Source organism: Nipponia nippon, unplaced genomic scaffold, assembly GCF_047370975.1.
Source record: "Nipponia nippon isolate SJK-2023a ecotype South Korea unplaced genomic scaffold, ASM4737097v1 scaffold_14, whole genome shotgun sequence".
Taxonomy (NCBI): Eukaryota; Metazoa; Chordata; class Aves; order Pelecaniformes; family Threskiornithidae; genus Nipponia; species Nipponia nippon.
Genome location: NW_028262330.1, coordinates 4,233,288 through 4,248,263, shown reverse-complemented (window position 1 = coordinate 4,248,263; position 14,976 = coordinate 4,233,288). Strand labels below are relative to the sequence as shown.

The window sequence follows — 14,976 nt, the reverse complement described above, 5'->3', positions numbered from 1 at the left end:
TTGGAACTCATTAAAAATACTGGTTCTGTAAAGGAAACACTACTCTTATCCCGTATGAATTAAAACAGGTTCAGCATCTCAACACTTATTTAGCAGGGCTGAAAGATTGCCAATTGCTTTCACGAGTGCTATCTAGATTTGAACACATTTGCAAGACCTGAGAGTATTAAAATCTTTTTCCATGAAGGGTCCAAGCTTCATTTCTCTATCTTAAAGTAAGCCACAACATCGTGAATCCTGACTAAATCACGCTATTTTAAATATCCTTATCCACAAAGTAAAATAAATATGACTTCTTTTGACAGCTTTTTATATGCAGCATGTTTGTAAGAAAAAAATTTAAACTGCTTACTATCTACAGCAGCAACCCCTCCGGGTAGAATTCTCTTTATGAAAATCCCATAGTCTTCTGCTGTTTGTGCCCGATAACCTCCAATAATTTTAACTCCTGTAGATTAAACAAAAGAAACAAGGAAGAAATTGGTTATTCCACCTACTGTGCTAAATGGATTTACAGTCAAATCCATAAAAGCCAGATAAATTAAACTTCTACTGATGACAGTGTGAACTGGAAAAGCTCACCAGGTGCTTTTAGATTTGGTTTACTCTGAATCAACAGAATGTGCAATCTAATTACCTAATCCATTTTGACAATCAGAAAAAGAAATGCGGTGAACAGCTCGATTGATTCCATGAGGGCCCATAATAGTCCTAAGGAATAAAATAAAAGTCATTAAATCCCTAATTACAGAAATGTATGTAGAGCTATGTTAATATAGAAGAAATTACAGTGACCACGTGTTTAACTCTAACACAAACCAAAACCAGTTTTCTGTAACTGACAACTTCACTTTGTTTGATACCTCTGTGCCACCCCTTCCCCCTGATGAAAACTCCATCTCCTCATAACAAATATAAGATGGTAAGGTAAAATAAAGTATACAGAGAATTAAATAGAAACAAAATCCCACAACCTGGTCCAGCTTAGCATTTAGGCAAAAAACCCACATCATGTCTTAGATTAGGTAATGAATATTAAAACAAAATCACAGCTAAGACAGTCCATACAAAAATACTTTCTAGGCTACGTAACTCTGTGGTTATTTATGAACATCATCTTTTCCCTACAGTCTCTCGCTTCTTCACTCAACATTATTTTCTTTCTCTGTTTTAAAAAAGGTTTCTTTCCAAACTCTCTTGCCTGCTCCCCTGTGTACCCTCCCACCCCAAGACAAGACACCAGGATGGCACTTGAAGCTGTCTAAAGGCAGATGAGTATTTTGGAGGCAGCTGATAATGGTAAAGAATTAAGTAAGGATACAAAGTAAAATTAGAGTTTTGAAACCTAAATTTACAGTTCCATCGGAAACATGACCGGCATACTGCTCTGAGAACGCAAAGTGTTAAGAATTCCTATAAATCCAGTTATCCTTTACCATTTTTTATTTTCATTTAGATGAATTATATAAAAAAATCCAAGTTGTATCATAGCTCCTTTGTCCTCCCACTGTACCATTTCTGGAGAAGACTCACCAGATCCCTTCTGGGAAAAAGCAGAAGCACCACTTCGGTTTTTCTGCTTTGACCTACATATTGTTCTGTATTAGACAGTGAGTTGCATTTTCTAGAGCATGATGTTAAAGTGAAATGGAACAACTGGAATTCATTAGCAGGGGGGAAAAGAAGATCAAAGTGGAGGACACAGTGACCCAAATCCTCCCACGCCACCAAATCCAGCACACAGACTGAACTCCGTGCCTGAAACTGGGTATTTCTGCAAAAGCCGGAGTACGTGTCATTAAAAGGTGCTGTGCCAGAGGGAAGAGAGAAATCCAGAAGGTCCAAATGTTCCTAAATTCTAGCACCAGGCAAAAGATCCAGCTTCTGATGAACATCCCTAGTTCTTTTGGTTTTGTACAAGAAAACTGGATGAGTTTTTTCATCACGGGATAAGCACTTGCTCTGAAAAGCAACAGTTTGTTCCACAACCTCAAATTCCCAAGTATTTGCAAAATTAGCCTTTGCTTTAGAAAGGCTGGCCATAAGAAGAGACCTAATAATTGATCTTTAGCAACAAACAGGAAGCCTATGCTTCGAACATTGTATAATTTCCACTTTAGTATTTCTTGCAGTATTTGTTTCATAGGCCAAAAAGAAACTATGAAACCCAGTTAGCATATTTGGCCGCTGACGAGACCGCAGTACTTGACAGAGCACAAGGCACGCTTCGTAAGGCTAAAAGGGAACGGAACTGCTTTTACTTAATCACAGTCTGAAAGGAAGAATAAATCCTTAAGTCTGCTATTTCTCTAACAAAACCTTTTGGATAAACTACTTCTATACAACAACAGCAGAGTATTTTGCATTACTCCCTAGTACTGTCACTTCAATTATGCCGTGAATTTACATTGTTTTGAAGCTGCAGGACAACACACTAGTCATGTTCTTTACAGGTCTGTCCTGATTTGTATCCATCTTTGAAAACTTAGACAAGGTACACTGATCTTCAAAATAAGCAGACGATTATTCTTTTCTTTTTTCGTCTTGCCTTTTGCTACTACTGTTCTGTTTCTTGCTCTGCCATGATCTCAGCAGTTTTCATACAGCATTTTTTTATTAAAATAAAAAAGCAAGAACAAATGCTGCATAGAAGTGTACTTTCACGAAGTCTTAAAAGATCATATCTCAGACTTTAAGTCTCAAGTTTTCCAAAGGAAAACAGAGTTCCCTAGAAATGGTAGAAACTATTTATATACTACTATATAAAATGATCATGAAATATGATCAAATCAGAACACTTAATAGGAAAGGAGCTACATTTCCAGAAGTAACAGGCAAGACTTCCAAAAGAGATCCTAACTAACATAAAATGGATCCTGACAAAGCGGATACAGACAACATACAAGCTATAACTCACAACTGAGAGGAATAAGGTACCTCTAAACCAGTGAAGTTATCACGATGTTCCCATCTACAATTAGAAAGGACTGGCACTTTGAACGCACCCCCTTACAAGGCATTCAATTGTGTTTATGCTCTAAAGACCAAATCCCTCCAATGCACGAAGTTTAAAATTACTTTATCACATACAAAGTAAAGACAAGGATCTTCAAATTCCCCACGTTTGTTTATCATATCACATCTCGCTGGCTTTCGGTGTTTTTCTCCCATATAACTTACAGATGGATCTTCAAGCCAAGCTACTTGTCACAGTTCTACTGAAATATACAGGGCTTTCGCAGTTTCACTATATCAAAGCTTGGATTTAGTGCCCGTCCAAAATTTATTTCATGTTATTGTTATTTAATATTCATGAAATGTTAGAATACTTCCCAAAAAACATTAGAAATATGCTCAACAGTATAAATAAGCAAATAGGTTTCTAAACCAATTGGCAGAAGTAATAAAAATAATTTCAATGTTCTTCGTAGAAAAAGATGCAAATTAAATAATCAGATGTCACCGCACATTCCTCGAGAAGCCATGCAAAAATACTCACAAGCAAGCTTTTAGCACACAGAGAAGAAAAGATGCGAGAGAACAGACGACAGAAACAAGCAAGGCTACAAAATGTACACTAGAACTTTGTTACGCTGAAATTATTGAAAAAATATTGAACTCAACATCCAACTGAAGTCCTGGAGTGCTAACAGACTAAGTGCGTATAATTTTGTGTACATGTTCTAGTAAAGGCAATTAAAATGAAATCTACCTTCTTCTATTACTTTTTACCAACATACCCAAGGAAGTTCAACAGCTTTATGTTTTATATCTGCTAGAGACTTATCAGAACATACAGCTCCGGATATTCTTCTGAACTGCATTCCTGGGGAATTATTAGTCATTTATGTCCACAAGCAAATATTTATCTAGATTTATCAATGGAAGAATAATACCCTTCCCTCACAAAATAGATACTACTTGTCAATTAAACAAAAATCTAAATGATAAACTCTGGCTGCTTATGAAAAGAAAAAAGAAGCTGAAAATGGCTACAGCTTTTAAATTATCTTTACTGTGCTTTTCCCAAACACAGACTAGAAAGATGCCATCAGAACCTAATGGTTAAGCATACCAGTATAAGAGAGAAAGACCATCAAAACGCTCTGGTTCGTCTTCATCTCCTGGTGAGAGTAAGGACATTCTTCAGTACGGCAGCAAAGACAATGACAAAGGAACCAAAATACACTGCAGGTTTCCAGTTCAGCCGAATAAAGGTTACGTGCAGGACAATTCCTGCTACTAACTAAAAAAAAAAACCAAACAGACAGCGCTCGAGGCGAGTGTCTCTGCCTACTTAATCTTCTCTGAAACCCTCTGCGTCACATGGACTAATTCACCTATCGAGGTAACGTTTGCTTTTTCTCGGTTTGAAATGGCAATTTATAGCAACTTTAAAGACCGAAAACGGAAAGGAGAGAAAATTTATTTGCATTTGCTACAACTGTGATTATGCAGTCTCTATGTAGCAGCAGAATCCAAATGAAATAATTAAAATAAAATGAACTTGTTTACTCATGTTCTTCCAATAATTTATTTACATGTTCCCTCCAAACAAGGTCAAAAGCAATAACTCATGACCTTTCTAAAGCAATCTTCCTAGCAGCCTGGATTATGTACATCCACACACAAAAGGGAAAGCCAACAAAGCAGACAGACTGACAGCATTAATGAAACAGATGCCATTATGGAATTACTTTGCATTCTCAATGACGGTATTGACTTGTGTCATGCCTTAACTTGGTTTTTAGTCTTTCAATATATAACGGTCAAAAGTTAACACAGAACTTGGGTTATACATTTTCTCTAGAAATGGAAGCTGACACATCTGGGTTTTTTTGCGAAAGCAAATAGAAATGGTAAATTTATATCATTACACTGAGAATAATCTAGGTGAAAAAGTAAAAAATACACCACTGTTTCCAGAGGCAGACTGTCTCCTGATACAAGGCTTGGTCTTGCAGAGCTACCTGTATTCTTAGAAGTTCTGAGCACCTGACATCAGTTTGGCTAACTGCTATTTTCTTCCAGGCTTGCATCAGAAGAGGCACTCCTGTTACTCCCCCTCTTTCTAAAAGATCTTAAAAAGATTACAATTTAAAATGAAAATTAAATATACTGTGTTCACTGAGGGCTTTGTTTAAGTAGAAAGGTGAATCCTCTAAAGCAGGGAATAACCCTCTGATGAGACAGCATCCGTCAGCGTCTAGAGCTGCACAGCAGGCCAGCCTGGCGAAGCGAGGAAGGCATATGCTTATCTCATGCACCTTTTTTTTTTTTTTTTAAAGTTGTAGTGACTGTGGTTTCATTAGCACGAAATTGTTCCTGGGGAAAGGATCTTTTTGCTTATAGGCAACACGCTATGTCGTGTCCACATACACCGAGGTCAGTCCCCAGAGCCTGCGAGCTACACACACACGAGGGGCAGAATAAAGTGACCACCACAGACCAAGGAGCCGATCAGCGATGGAAGCGGGAACATAAAGCAGCCTTCCCCATTCCCCAGATGTGAAGAGCGACACTGGCATCATTTGGCTTGCTCACAGCCATCCCGTGATGAAAATTTGGCCCTCTGTAGTCTCTTCTCAATCAGTTTAACTCTGCTGGTGTTACTGGCGTTACAGTCCGATGAAAGAAAAGCCATTGATATTTTAAGCATCATATCAATTAGTGTGCTCCAGGCAAGGTTACAGAAGATAAAACACCAATAGCCTTTCTCCAACAAAATTGTCACTGTTCTTAATGGCAGTGGAATTCAATTTGTGGCATCGGTGTCAGGAACATTTGTCAAAACAAATCACTCAGACCCATACAGCTTGTATCCAGTGTCGTGTTTTCTGCAACAGAAACACACGCTCCCCCCACACCCCCCCAATTAAAAGTATGACTCAAGGCCATGCATTTCCATTATTAAAAAGCAAAAAATTATTTTTATTAAACCAGGCATGACAAACTTCCCAACAATTAAAGCAGATATAAAGTAGTATTAAGCTTCTTATTGCTCCCACCTCTTTTTATTAGAGTTATTATCAGTAATACATCACTTGTTCAAAAATTGCTCCTCCATCCCTTCTTCAAAGTAAACACCTTGTTCAGCTTCCTGAACTCATCGCCAAGGCTTCTGTCCCTCCTTACCTAAAATTCTGCCGCTGTGCTGCTTTTAATGTTTCTAAAGGACTCGCATAGACAAACGGTGTTATTGCTTCATTTGCAAGTTCTCTGCCTTTCAAGAATATGCTCAGGGGAACACAAGTTACCTCTTACATCCAGAAAGCTCTAGGAATACTGTAACAACTTAAAACCCCATAAAACCTAGTCTCAGTATGTAAGACTAAATTTTCAAGAGACATCATTTGTTATTTTACGCAGCAAACAAAGATTCTTTTTCAAACAGCTAGTAAACTTTTCTATTCTGGCAACATTATTAATTATGACTCACCTTTCCCAAAGGAAGTTTTGTAATGCTTTAGCAACTGAGATGAATTACAAGGTAATTTAGCAGATGACAAAAAGATTTGCAGAATCTTCGGAAGCAAGATTCTCAACATCTTTTTGTTATAAATAAAACAAAGGACTTTTACAAAAATCCTGTACAAGTCAATTATGCAACTGTAGCATTTCAGGTTCGCTAACCCTAAAAGGTACAAATTCATCATGACACTAAGGACCACAGCCAAGAGAACGCTGGATCGTATAGCATGAACACACACTCACTTCTGATCTGTCCAAACCTACTAGTTATTCAAAAACCATTTTGCTGATTAGGTCATAAAGATTAAAAGAAAACATATGTCATTATATGGTAACTGTTAAACATGAAAAAAAAGCTTGAGCAACATTGTAATTGTGGAGAAGTATGAATGGTTTGAGGCTAACCCCTTGTGTAGAAAAGAAAGGTATCATTTAAAGTTTAGGTAAACTTCAATTAACATATAACCAAGTACATTCTTGAAGCATTGTGCATTGATACTGTCTCCCAGAAAAAAAATAAGTATAGAAAATTACAGTCTTCCATCATCATGTAGCCGAAGTGCAGTTATATGCACCTTTCATGTTCATCTCCTGTGTGAAAAAATGCCTTTGGAATACAGTGATCTAGTAATCATTCATATAATATACCTTCTGCGTGAATCTAGCAAGCCTTGGCTGTTTTAAAGATGTATCTTTGTATTACATACTCTGTATTTCCATTGGGCAAGCAGAGTACTTACTTCTTCAGATCCCAGGAAAAAGCAAGTTAATTTTTTTAATGTTTTGCGGATTTGTTTTTCAACATCAAGTTATTTACGAAGTGCCGTAATTCAAAATCTATACTAAATTGTTTGGCGATACTTTTGAACAGTATTTGCTCAATTCTATTGCACAAGCGCAGCAACCATGATAGTCCAGAGAGAGCTGTCTGTGCCTGTTTTTAATTATGGTGTTGATGACAGCGTTGGTATGGTTACTTAGCAGTCTGGGAAGGGGCTGGAGTTACGACTTTCAATCACGACTGAATCCAAGTTTGCCATTTAGAATCTGATCCAACTTTTAAGTGGATAACATTACAGTTTATAGAATGAATATAATTATCATTATATATCCCATGGCATTGGTAAAAAATAAGATGGTTTCAAAGCACTACATATAAAACATTAAAGGCATGCAGACATCGCATTCTGAAAAAGTAATGCATTAGAATACATGAACTCCATACGGTCTTATGTTACTGCAGTTACCCTGTGTGTACAAGGAAGTAATTTGCTATATACCTTACAAGTATGTTTTCATAGCTGCAGAAGCATTAAGGAATTTCTATGTGGGGTTTTATCTCTACAGAACCAGTCCAAACCAAGTGCTGATTAACTTAATGAAAACCTTAAGAGCTATTTCTTCCCTTTATGTGTAAATTCACTGGTGTGGTGTAAGTTTTTCTAGAACGTTGCCTCAGACTGTTTCAATATCAAAGTTATTTGTCTTTAAGACTTCATCAAAACAAGATCTTACTAATGAAACAGCAAGAATTTTCATATTACAATCCAGCATTTGTTGTATTCTTGTCTGTGGGGAAAAAAAAAGTACTTACTTTTTATCTGTATTTGTTAGGGGATCTGTACTGGACATCTTCGTAGGTGCACTATTTTAATAAAAGTTCAAAATGAAGAATTCTGACACACGAAGCAGTGGCTCGCAATCAAGATAATAATTGCTGTAAAAAAGGAGAAACCACTTTTTGAAATGTACATGGCTATGTTTATTTTCAGACACTGACAACGATTCTTATTTATTACTCACTAGCTGAAGTCAAGTGGGAAAAGAGAACTTTCATGATAAAACAGATACACTTAATTGCTGAAAACAGTAAGCAGTTAACAACTCAGACTTCACTGTATATTGTACCAAAACATCCGACATTCTAATTTCCTCTTAATTTATAAGGGGGGAATTAGGGTAAACCTGAATCCCCTGTGATTAAAATCTTCCAAAAAATGAAGTAACTGACATTACAATTCCAGGATAAAGTAATGTAACTGCTAATGACAAAAACAATCTCCTTTTTTTCCAGTGAAGGTTACTTGGGGAGGGAATGTTGTTTTGAACATGATAAGGTGCGCGTCTTGTTTTCTCACTTTTTTTTAACTTACTGTCTAGTATTCAGTGCCTATGGAATTCTCATGTGAAGTATGCAAGACGTAGGCCAAAAGGCATGCAAAATGGGGTTATGGACCACTAATGTAGCAAAAACCCCAGTAATTCACATTATATTTTTATTAGCTCATACGACAGGTTGACCAGAAATACAACCCTAAATGTACTGAGCTACAATCATTTGAAAAATTACTGCAAAAGCCCTAATGCAAAAATATCTGTTTGTATCAGTAGCAAATCTTCCTGACCTCAAGAGCTGTACGGCTAAAGCCTCACACGGCCACGAACCAGAAAAGGTATTACTGCAAAGACACGGGACAAGGGGGACAGGGAACTCCCTGAACAAGGCACAGGCAGAAGTTGGCAACAGGTGCTGCTGGCACCAGTGACGTGCTACAAACCTGGGCTAAAACAAAGTAGGCTCCCTAGGTGCGGCGTCAGCCTCCACAAAAACACACTGACCAATTCATCAGGTTATGTGTTTCTGTAGGAAAAAAGTATTAAACTCCCTTTGGAACACCACAAATTTTCCTGCAGTATATGTTTTCAGCTCTCTTGCTAAAGGATCAAAAATAAGGCCATCTAACTACAGAGGAAAGGCCACAATATTGCTTTACCCCGGCCTTTATCATTCTCTTACTCAATACAACTGAATGCAAAAATGAGGCAGCATCAGGAGCTGCCAAAGTCACTGGGTGATTCACGTTACTGGAGCCAGCGCAAGAGAAGGGCACTGCTCTAACGCAGTAAATTCACGCGCTTGTTTCCACAACAAGAGAAGTTTGTTACAGTGCGCGGGAAGTTGTCTGACCTCGCCTGCCCTGACCTTACCGCTGTTTACAAACAGCGCTCAATTGCTTTGCGACATGTCAATATTTGGGCCTAAACAAAACCAAACCTGTAAACAAAGAGAGGAAACCGGACGTGAATCAAGGCACCGCTGGAAAAAAATAATCATCGGTGTCAGTGGCCGCAAAACGGGGAGAGCTGCAGGAAGACAAGGGGATGAAGCCCCCTCGGTTAAAGGGTTCACACCGCCGCGCCCGCCCGCTGCCTGCAGAAGATGGGGAGCGCCGGGCCGTGCGCTCGCAGCCCCGAGGCAGGCAGCAGGCAGGCAGGCAGCAGGCAGGCAGCAGGCAGGTCCTCGTGTCCCGCCGCGTCCCACCGCCCGCCAGCGCGCTCCGCATTAACCCCGCTGCGGTACTTAGCGAGGATAATCGCTCCCGCCCGCCGCGCCTGGCCAGGTTAACCCACTTCGGGCAGACTCCTCGGTGGCCCCGCTGCCGAGCAGCACCAGCCCGCCCCGGCACCGCTCGCGCAAAGGCGGCTGGACGCACGGCGCTGCGGGGGCCCGCCGCGGCCGCCAGCCCAGCAGCGTCCCCCGGAGAGCCCGGGGGTGCGAAAACCCGCCGCCCTTCGGGGCTGCGACGGTTACCTCGGTACGCACACTGCCGCCCGAGCGCTCCCGCCGGGGAAGCAGGGACGACCGGCGGGGTCTGGCGGGAACCCTCACCGCGGGGAGCCGCGGGCAACCCCTCGGCGGCGGCGCTCCCTCCCCTCAGCGGCGCGATGGCTGCCCGCCCCGCTCCCCCGCCCCCGCGGCGCAAGCCCCACCGCCTCCTCGGGAAGGCGGCGCACGGCGGCCGCCCCTCACGGCGCCGAATGGGCGCTGCGAGCCCCCGGCGGCGCCGCGCACCCCGCGTCCCCTCGGCGGCCGAGCGCCGCGGGCCCCGCCTCCTGCCCGCGGCAGAGCGGCGAGAGCGCGGACTCACCCGCCCCGCCGCCGCCTCTCGCGAGAAGAGCGGGGCTCCGCGGCCCGCCCGGCCGGTAGCCGCGGCGGGATGGGGCTGTGCGGGCGGGGCTGGGCGCGCTGCGGGGGCCTGCGGCTCCCCGGGGGGCCGGGCCCCCTCTGGGCCCTGGCGCTGGGCCGGGCCCTTCCCCGGCCGGGCCGTGCCGGCGGGTGGGCGCCCCCGCGGCCGGAGGGGAAGGCTCGGTGCGGCCTCTGGGCGGCGGCGGCGGGCGGGCGGGCGTGGGCCCCGCGGGGGACCCGCGGGCTGCGGAGCTCCAACCCCTTCACCCGCAGGCAGGAGGAGGAATGGCGGCGCCGGAACCGGTCGGCGCTGGCCTACATCGCCGCCGCCGCCGTGGGCATGGTGGGCATGTCCTACGCGGCCGTGCCGCTCTACCGCCTCTACTGCCAGGTACCGGGGAGCCCCGCGGCCCGGCGCCGCTGCCAGCGCCTTCCCGCCCGCCGAGGACGACGGAGGCGCTGGCGGGGGCCGGCGCGGGTCGCTCACCGCCTTTCCTTTCTGTCAGGCCACGGGCCTGGGCGGGACAACGAGCGCGGGGCACGGCGCGGAGCAGATCGAGAGCATGGAGCCGGTGAGGGAGCGGGTCATCAGGGTGACTTTCAACGCGGACGTGCATTCCAGCCTCCAGTGGAGCTTCAGACCCCAGCAGAGGGAGATCTACGTGAGTGGCTTCGCCTCCACGCTCCCCCGGCCCCCGCGGGCGGGCCGGCGGCTCTTGCCCCGGACCCGTCCTCACCTTCGGTCCTGACCCTGCGGATCCGGGGCTTTGCTTATCTGGGCCCGGATCTGGAAGAACACAAGCGGGGGCCCACAGCCCAGGGCGCTTCCGCGTTACCAATTCTACATACACCATAAAGCGGGTGTATATATACTTCAAAAATATACATGGTGCAGCTGTAGATCTAAACCTGTAGGGTTTTGCCAGACTTCTTCCCTAGTACTTTCTTGCCCCTGTCCTTGTAGGACTGTTTTTATATTTTTAAAAGTGAACATTTAAATTTAACTTTACTGTTTAAAATTAGTTCTTAATAAAAACTCACAAGGAGCCATGCTTCTTAATTGGTTTCTGAGTCCAGCACTGAAAAAATTATAACCTCAAAAACTAAATGTACACCATATATAAATCTGCATATTAAAAAAGCTCTAGTATGCTCCCAAACCGCTGAGCATAATAGAAGTCTCAGTGGCAAACTGGTTAAGATTAAAAATGCACACATATAACATTATTGATGCTTTTAATTTTGAATGCGGGTGAATCGTCTATAAGCAAAATATTTGTGAAGTAGTGAAGTAACCAACTTGAAACAGCAAGAGAGAAAATGGACTACTTCTAGCTAAAGTCCAAAGAACTCTGAGGGGTGGAGGACTGCAGTGGATTAAAAATCACTATGCCCTTACTTTACACAGGTGGTACCAGGAGAGACTGCACTGGCATTTTATAAAGCAAAAAATCCTACTGACAAACCAATAATTGGAATCTCTACCTACAACGTCATACCCTTTGAAGCAGGACAGTATTTCAATAAAATACAAGTAAGTGTGAACAAAGCAAAGATTACATTTTCCTTTACGTGAATGAGAATCGTTATCCCTAAATTAACTTTTTCTCATTTGAATCCTGGATACCATTCTTTGTATGCCAACATTTTAAGAAAATACCTTGATTTTTTTCAAGCGGCAGTGCATCAGTTCATTCTTAGCCTTACTGTCTTCATAACGAGCTGCAGCACATGTCCAATTAGACTGGCTCCCAAATACACGATATTTAGTACCACTGACTTTGAGGGCAGGTGGTAACGATGCGAGCTAGCCTGGCCAATTTGCGCATTTGGACACTTCATTAAAAGCTAATTTTTTTTTCCTGTAATGCGAGAGGAACAGAATTGCTGTCTTGTCGCTCATATGGTTAATCCTTCCCAGGATTTTAGGGATGTACAGGGAACGAGAGTTGGTTTTAAAAGATGAAGCTTTCTCTCATGTTGGTGGAGATGAAGTTTACCATAGTTATTGTTATCTAATTGTTTGGGTTTTTTTTTTTTTTCCTCCCCCGTGCAGTGTTTTTGTTTCGAAGAACAGCGGCTAAATCCTCAAGAGGAGGTGGACATGCCCGTCTTTTTCTACATTGATCCCGAATTTGCAGAGGACCCTAAAATGGCTAAAGTTGATTTGATCACCCTCTCTTACACCTTTTTTGAAGCCAAGGAAGGACAGAAGTTACCACTTCCTGGATATCAGTGACAGGCAATCGCGACACCGTTTGACTTCTACTACCTGACTACCAGTTTTGAAACCATTTTTCCATGGAAGGAAAAACTGCAGGAGTACTGTGCAATATGAAATTATATTATTAAACCACCATGGGCACATGCTGCTGTTAGGAAATGATACATTTCTATTAAAAAAACCCAACAAAACAAAAAACCAAAACACATCAAAACTTATGTAGTTGGAATATTATTTGTTAGGGATACTATTTCTTCATCTGACAATAGAAGGGAACACACTGTTCCTGGAAGAGAGAGGGTTTTCTCAAGCCATCTTTTTATGCGATGATACATGTTATCTGAATACTGTGAGGCAAATTTTTAAACCCAAGTGTAAATTGTGATCTTCGGTTAAATAGAGAGGAACAAATCAGTTTATTAAGCATCTAAAATTGCATTGCTGGGTCTGAAGAATAGCTTCCATCCAAGTTACTTTACAAAAAGGTAAAACCAGGTAATCAGTTCATGAAATGTCAAAACTGAGCCAAGTCAGACTGTACTGCTATGTAACCCTCCCATGGCACAGGAGGATATGATGATTCAGAAGATGATGCACCCTCTCGAATTATTACTGAATCAGTAGTTCATCTGGTAAGAGCAGACTGCTCTCAAACTGTTATCATTTGAATGAGGAGCAGTAATTTAAATGTAAGCACGGCAAATCTGTGGTATGGTTTTCATTTAGAAATACCATCTTCAAATTTCGATGTTGTGTTCAACTCATTTTAAATACCTGTACTGCTAATGACTGCTCTTTCACTCCACGGAGGGCTGTACACCGTGCACCTCTACACCGAGAGGAGCTCGGCTCGTGTATGAGGGGCTTTGAAGGGAAAGGCAGTACATAAACAACTGCTCTAAAGTGCAGGCTAAATTAACAGCATAGGAGTCTCCTCAAAAGCCAAAAGGAAACCAGCCGCATTCAGAGGTTAAATCCAACAAAGCCTGCCCAGAAGCGTCCCAGTTGTTCAGAGGTACTCCTAGGTCCTCTGTTTACCATCAGAACACGTCAGCCTATATTTATCTAACTTCTGGTCATTAGCTGGGGGGTAGGGATAACGCCACTTTTATCATAGCTTTGCAGATGAGTGAGTTGCAGAGGAAGTTTAAAGTGACCTACTCATTTTCAGACAGGAATTAATCTCCGCCCAGTATCTCATCTGCTAGGCCAGTTCTTTCTACCCCTTTCAGCAGATGAGATCTGTCAAAGTAAGACTAATGTTGGTTGGTTTGTTTTGACTCTATAAAGGCAATGGGTATATCAGAAATAACTTCCAGTTACTTCAGTCTCAATTATATTTCCATACCATAATTTAGAAAGTGCTTTTTTGAAAATAAATGAATGCTACCTTTAAAATGTGTTATTGTACCAGTTATATGTGTTCTTTAAATAGATTCTGGATGACATTCATGTCACGTCTTCACTGTGTATTTATTAAAGTTTTAAAACTTTTCCTTCTTTCATCTCTCCCAATGCATTCTATCCAGCAGAACGTGTGGAGCCCACACAAGTGAAATACATCTGTATGAAGATAACAGCAAGCTTTATCATTTGTAATTCCAGTTATGCTTCAGAAAAAAAAAAAAAAATATGAAGACAAGTCTTTGAATCCAGGCCAGGAAAAAAAAAAAAAAATTCTTACCTGGGTTGTCTTTAGTCCATTGCCTTCTTGAAAGCTGAACTGATGATGGGAGTTTTCCGCACGTTGCTTTCTTCTGGCCAGTGCCAGTTTCATAAAAAGGGGGGTTTCCCCCCCGAGTTTGAAAGCCCAAGCTTGCACAGATGCTGAGCACATTCCAACCATAAACCCAGCTCTCTAACCTCCGTAATCAGCCAGTTCCCTTCAGAGCTTTCATCTATCTGTGACCATTTTGCTTCTCTAAATACGGAAAAGTTCAGTTAGCAATCATCCTTTACGGATTACCATATTGAAATAGCCTATTTCAATTTGTTACACCTCGGCGTGCTAGGGTTTTAACTTTTAACTAAGGTGTAGGGAAAAACCAATCCACCTCAAATCCTGTTTTCAGCAGTTTTCTCAGGCTGCTGTTCAGACCATTGCAAATAATACATGCAAAATACTAATCAAGCAGCTTACCTTTTCACCTCTGCTTACAAAAAGCCCCAAACTTCAAGGTTGTCTTTTTGATAGAAGAGACGTGTTCCAATGGCCCTAGCTGCAAAATTGCTAACCATGCAATGAAACGCCACGGATCCACTCTCAAATACTTCCAATCCTATCTGCATTCGGTATTTCACGGAATACGCATGT

General features: G+C 42.3%; 2 protein-coding genes across 12 annotated transcripts in view; one reads left to right on the top strand and one right to left on the bottom strand.

Annotated features, from left to right (window-relative positions):
- Positions 1-14,964, bottom strand: part of STXBP4 (syntaxin binding protein 4) — an 82,654-nt gene extending 67,690 nt beyond the window's left edge. For 3 of the 11 annotated variants that reach the window (XM_087750622.1, XM_087750613.1, XM_087750621.1), the window contains exons 1-4: positions 10,064-10,214; positions 8,066-8,188; positions 638-711; positions 353-448 (exon numbers count right to left, since the gene is read on the bottom strand). In XM_087750622.1, the coding sequence (XP_087606748.1) occupies positions 353-448; positions 638-711; positions 8,066-8,103 (208 nt within the window). In that variant the 5' untranslated portion in view covers positions 8,104-8,188; positions 10,064-10,214. The other 8 variants (XM_087750614.1, XM_087750616.1, XM_087750615.1 and 5 more) reach the window with 8 other exon arrangements.
- Positions 10,455-14,162, top strand: COX11 (cytochrome c oxidase copper chaperone COX11). Its single transcript, XM_087750626.1, has 4 exons — positions 10,455-10,829; positions 10,945-11,100; positions 11,847-11,972; positions 12,495-14,162. Exons 1-4 carry the CDS (start codon positions 10,470-10,472, stop codon positions 12,675-12,677), a joined length of 825 nt encoding a protein of 274 aa, XP_087606752.1. The 5' UTR covers positions 10,455-10,469; the 3' UTR covers positions 12,678-14,162.
- Positions 14,965-14,976: the final 12 nt, after the last annotated feature.

Coding starts and splice junctions, on each gene's coding strand:
- COX11 (XM_087750626.1), top strand. CDS start 10,470: ATGGGGCTGTGCGGGCGGGGCTGGGCGCGCTGCGGGGGCCTGCGGCTC. Junction 11,101..11,846: donor CCCAGCAGAGGGAGATCTAC/GTGAGTGGCTTC, acceptor TACTTTACACAG/GTGGTACCAGGAGAGACTGC. Junction 11,973..12,494: donor AGTATTTCAATAAAATACAA/GTAAGTGTGAAC, acceptor TCCCCCGTGCAG/TGTTTTTGTTTCGAAGAACA.